General features: G+C 41.0%; 1 protein-coding gene across 1 annotated transcript; it reads left to right on the top strand.

Annotated features, from left to right (window-relative positions):
- The first annotated feature begins 1,131 nt into the window (after nucleotides 1-1,131).
- On the top strand, nucleotides 1,132-3,729 carry LOC112126835. Its single transcript, XM_024226714.1, has 2 exons — nucleotides 1,132-1,388; nucleotides 1,606-3,729. Exon 2 carries the CDS (start codon nucleotides 1,858-1,860, stop codon nucleotides 3,727-3,729), a length of 1,872 nt encoding a protein of 623 aa, XP_024082482.1. The 5' UTR covers nucleotides 1,132-1,388; nucleotides 1,606-1,857.
- The last annotated feature ends 2,148 nt before the right edge of the window (nucleotides 3,730-5,877 follow it).

Here is a 5,877-nt window from a genome sequence, read left to right as displayed (position 1 = left end):
AATATAATCAAGAAATTGCAGGGTTTTTTTAATTTTTAAGTAGTTTTTTCATACAGTGGGTACGTACTTTAGAACAAGGAAAAGTTGCCAAGACATTTCAACATAATTGATATTTCAATTTTTATCGTTATCGAATTTTGAGAAAATTGATCAAATGTTTTAAAACATAAGACGTACTCCTACTGTATTACCAGAGTTTACAAGATGCCGGCGATTCAGTTTTTTTTTTTTTTCAAAATAACCTCGTGCCTTACTTTTGGGAGGAGACAAGATTATGTATCTACCTACGAGAAGGAAGGTGAACACATTTCAGGGACTTCAAGACAAAAACATTTTATATGAAATTACTGAAATTGAAAGTGCGAGGGGCGACGCGGGAAAGAATTATGCATTATCAGAAGTATGAGCAGACCAACCACCAATTAAAAATCTCTATTAACTTTGTTATACATGCCACTTGTAGGCGCTCCTAACAGTGACTAGTCAGCTCCCAGTTTAGTGAAAGGTAAGTTTCGGACGGTAAATAACAATTCAATATTACTTGAACACTCGACGAAAAATTTATTTGAGTATATTTTCCGATACTACAAAAGGTATTCGATACAGTACTTGCATATACCAAATGTATGTATACTAAAAATACTCGGTATCGAAAGAAAATATTCGATACTTTACTCATATCGATTGGTATCGCACGTCACTACTCTGGGTTCGAGGTTTGAAAAAAGAAGGCGAGTAAGTCAGCGAGTGTCGTACGTAGGTAGTGGTGGTCTCCGCGTGAAACTAAAAATAAAAACAGAGTTTATGTGTCCTCTGTTTGGTGCTGGTCCGGAAGTGTGAGACCAACAGTTCGACAAATTGACTACGGCGCAGCCCGAAGTCTGAAGGTTCGAGGCCTCTTTTATAACACTTTATCAGGGCTGATAATACAGAACCTTAGTTATTAAGTGTATGTCTCCGTTTAGTTAATGTAAAAAAATGTAAATTAGTTCTAAATAAAATAAGTTAGTTGTATTTTTTCCTCTTTTTTTATCATAGTTAAACCTAAATATTTATAATAGTGTTAATGAATTAACTGCTGGAGAAGCAAAAATCCTGCTAAAGGAAAAAAGAAGGTAAGAAGGTTACTGTTTACGCCGATCGCCCTTTGAACCCTTCTGGAGGTCTCCGGCCGGTCGGCGAGTCAGTTGTTGCCTAGAGCCAAAGCCGAGAACACCGTTATACCTGCCTATCTAAACCCGTGTTGTGCGCCATTGATGGTTTTTACGACCTGCCCGTGTCCCTTAGGAGTTCGGTACCAAACGTCTGAATCCGCCGGAGACTGTGGGGCCCTACCTAGTCGAAGAAAGAAGAGGACGACTGGGGCCGAGCTGCTTGAACTCGTTGGGGTAAGTGCAAACTTAAAAGTATCCCAATCCCCTCCTCGGATTCACTCTTTAAATTTTAACATAAAGGTATTTACCCATTCATATACAGTCCACTTAACGAACATAAATTTTGGTCCCACTGAACCGGATAAAATTGTGTAAAAAAAAAAAAAAGAGTGAATAAGAGGGGACCGTGGAAGGGTCCGGACATTTGCAATTTCAGTACCTGAATCTGCAGGCAGCCTTACGTCATTCGTGATCATCACCTGGACCACTTGTGTCTTGCCGGTTCCGGGTGGGGGCTTCTGGAGGTCAAGGGAGCGAAGTGAGTGTAACCTTATGTATGTATTACCTTCTACAGTGTTTATAAACAACCAGTTACTAACGTACAAGAATTACCATTTGTTTATTAACCACTAACAAAGGTGTTGGTTGAAGAATTTCTTTTGTGTTTTAAATTTAACAATCTTGATAGCTTTACAAAGTTAACATGTCTCCCAAAATGGAAATAGAGTCAGAATATAAAACATTAATTTCCCAAAGAGAAAAGGTTTTTACAAGTGTGCAATCAATACTCAATTATTCCAAATCCCTGTCATGTGACAAGGTAAAATCATTTGTTCCGAGATTGGAAAGATTGAGTACATTAGAAGAACGGTTTGATGATATCCAGAATAGAGTTATCACATTTAATTCAAAAATCGGGGATCCTTCTTTTATCATTAAAGTAAATGAAGTTCAAACCGCGTTTGAAGATATGGTCTTTGCGGCTAAGGCTGCTTACTTAGAATATGACAAAAAGGAAGAACCACAGGTTAATGTATCACAGAATTCCGAGACCCCTGCTTGTGATAACTTAGCGAAGTTGGAGATAGCTCCCTTCTCTGGCCGAATTGTCGAATGGCCAGGATTCTTGGGCCTGTTTGAATCGTTGATAGATAGTAATAAGCGTTTGACTAACGTTCAAAAATTTCAGTACCTTCAGACATTAGTGGTCGGGGATGCACAGTCCGTTATCTCTCCGTATCACTTATCTGAACAAAATTACGCGTTAGCTTTAAATGCTTTAAAAGAGCGTTATCAAAATAAACGAAGGTTAGCACAAATGTATATAGATAATATTTGTAACTTTGGTAAAATGCCCAATGGAAATGCACATAATTTACAAAGATTTCTGAAAGTTCATACAACTTCGGTAAATGCCTTCAAAGCGTTAGAAATTTCTGATCAAGCTGATTATTTGTTTTTACATCTGGCGTTACATAATTTAGACCACAAAACCCGGAAGGCTTTTGAGAGTAAACACTCGTCAAATTCAATCCCGCTTTATAAACAACTTGTAGAATTTGTTATTGAAATGTGTCGAACTAATGAACTGTTAGAATCAACCGTAAAAGAGCCTATTAACAACCGCAAACCAAGCATGGTCTTGTTTACCAAACCGGTTGAAACTAAAGACAATGCTGGGTCTACTCGAGTCTCTGGCTCGAATAAAAGTTTGCACTGCCCGTATTGCAACAGCTCTCATGCTGTGTCCAAATGTACAGCCTTTCGTGCCCTCAGTGTTGATAGTAAATATGAATTTTTGCGGAAACGTCATTTATGTTTTAACTGTCTAGGACCACACCAACGAAAACATTGCAAATCTCAACGAACTTGTACACAATGTCATAGTAATAAACATCATAGTTTGTTACACCCATCCAATAGTGAACCTGAAGGTAAATCATCAGTGCCCACATACGAGTCTGAAACATCCCTATTTTCTTCTGTAACGGAAACACCGTCATCTCTTCGCAGATCTAAGGTTTCTGGTACAACGGTAAAACCCAAATTAGTCTTGTTGGGTACTGCCAAGGTTTTGATCCGGGATTCGTGCGGTCAATTCCAGTTAGCTAGAGCTGTGTTGGACTCTGGTTCTCAGGTGTCTGCGATAACTTCGTCATTAGTTCAAAAGTTGGGACTTCAACTTGTTAAAGTCGATTGTGAAATAACTGGTATTTCCAATGATCGGGTGAAAGTGTGTGGTGCCGTGAATTGTGTTATTGCCTTACGATATGATTCGCATTCGTTCCCGTTAAATCCTATAGTGTTGACGACCATTGCCCAGTCTTTACCCAGTTTACCCGTATCAGAGCTAAAAGATCAATTTCGGCATTTTTCCCTTGCTGACGAGGAATTTTATTTACCTTCCAAAGTTGACCTTCTTTTAGGAGCTGATATTTACCCAAAGCTTCTACAAACCCCTAACCCAATAATAATTCCAGGAGAACCTAGTCTGTTCCAAACCATATTTGGTTTNTTGTCTGGCTCTTCAGACCCGACGACCATCCTCGCGGGGGGGGGGGACAAGGAAGATTAAAGGGTCAAAGTCCAGCTCATCAAACACCATGAACAGGGAAAGTGGAGGGGGTAATGTTTGTCTGCCCCAAGTGCCCTATATACTACTGATGATGTCTTATGTGGTGCTGATACGGTTGAAGTGGCTTGTCAGTTGCAGGGGGAATTAGTCCAATTGTTAGCGCTAGGGGGTTTTAACCTCCGCAAATGGTCTAGTAACCGGGAATCTGTGCTGGAAAATGTACCGCCCGAACACAGGGAGTCAATTCTTTCTTTTCCCTCTGACTGCCAAATCATTAAAATTTTGGGTTTGATTTGGGACCCACACAAAGATTGCTTTGGTTTTCGAGTATCCCCTTTTGAAGGGTTGATAAGTAAGCGGAATATCCTCTCTTACTTAGCACGCGTATTTGATCCTCTAGGATTCCTGGCACCTGTTACTCACTATATGAAGTGGTTCATCCAGCAACTATGGCTTTCTAAGCAAGCTTGGGACACGCCACTGACCGGGGATGAATTAAAGCTCTGGGAGCACTTTGTGGAAGATTTCCATAAAGTAGATCAAGTGCTAATTCCAAGATATATCGGACCACAAACCGGAGAGTCGTTGTTGGTAGGGTTTTGTGATGCCAGTGAAAGGGGTATTGCAGCTTGTATCTATCTCGTCACCAGGGAAAACTGTACTATCAATAGTTCCCTCCTGGTAGGAAAAACCAGGGTCGCCCCATTGAAACCATTACGGATAAATCGCCTTGAGTTGTCCGGGGCTCATCTCTTATCGCGATTATTGAAATCGCCGGAAACGGGCCTAAATAATTTGAAACCAAAGAGAATTCAGCTGTATACTGATTCTAAAACCGTATTAGCTTGGTTGAGGATACCCCCTTATCGACTAGAAACCTACATAGCCAATCGAGTGAGCGATATTCTTGAATTCACATNCCTTTTTAGCCGCCTTGGATAGATTCGTGGCCCGTCGAGGCGCTCCTCACACTATTTATTCGGATTGTGGTCGCAACTTTGTAGGAGCCGCTCGTTATTTGACGGAAACTCTAGCTTTTTTGAAAAATAACTCCACCCAAATTGGTGAATACTGCTCTGGAAGGCAGATTAAATGGCAATTCAATCCGCCCAAGTCCCCCAATTTTGGTGGATTGTGGGAAGCCGCCATAAAATCTGCTAAACTCCTAATGAAAAGGACTATAAAGGAAACGGTACTTACCTTTGAAGAATACTACACTCTATTTTCTCGCATAGAGGCTATCCTGAATAGTCGTCCTCTTTGTAATTTAAGAGATGATCCTGACCATAATGACTACTTGACTCCGGGTCATTTTCTTATAGGTGCTCCCTTGCTCGCACTGCCTGAGAAACCCATGCCTGAAGATTCATCATTACACAAACGTTGGACACGTTTACGCATTGTTACCCAATCCTTCTGGAAAAGATGGACCCGTGAATATCTCACAACTTTGAACAACCGAGTCAAATGGGCTACTCATTGTAAGCCCCTTTGTAATGGCGAGATAGTTTTTTTGACTGACCTGACGAGCAACCCTCTCGACTGGCCCATGGGCAGAATTACCCAGTTGCATCCAGGCAGGGATGGAATCGTACGAGTGGCCACTGTTCAAACTGTTCGAGGTGTTTATACTCGTCCAGTCAATAAATTATTGCGCCTGCCTGACTGATTTAGAGTTAGTCAGTCTCCTTGTTTATCTTGTACATATTTTCATGTCTGTTTTTTGGTGGTTGGAAACCCTATTTTTTTTGTTTCTTTAATTGGAGTTTGACTTTTCCTTTCTATTTGTCTGTTTACTACCCTAGGTGGGTACCCATGTAATTTTCCTCTCCATCAAGTTGATTTCTTTTCCTTTAATTATTTCCATATGGAAGTTCCAATTTGGGTTTCTTGTGTTTTTTCCTATGTCGACATCCTATTTCCTAAAGCCCTTCGTGCTTTGGTGGGTGGTGATGTTTACGCCGATCGCCCTTTGAACCCTTCTGGAGGTCTCCGGCCGGTCGGCGAGTCAGTTGTTGCCTAGAGCCAAAGCAGAGAACACCGTTATACCTGCCTATCTAAACCCGTGTTGTGCGCCACTGATGGTTTTGACGACCTGCCCGTGTCCCTTAAGAGTTCGGTACCAAACGTCTGAATCCGCCGGAGACT

This window comes from Cimex lectularius, unplaced genomic scaffold (genome assembly GCF_000648675.2).
Source record: "Cimex lectularius strain Harlan isolate CLEC.00 unplaced genomic scaffold, Clec_2.1 scaffold4, whole genome shotgun sequence".
Taxonomy (NCBI): Eukaryota; Metazoa; Arthropoda; class Insecta; order Hemiptera; family Cimicidae; genus Cimex; species Cimex lectularius.
Note: the sequence above shows the minus strand (reverse complement) of the source record. Positions and strands in the feature narration are given on the sequence as shown.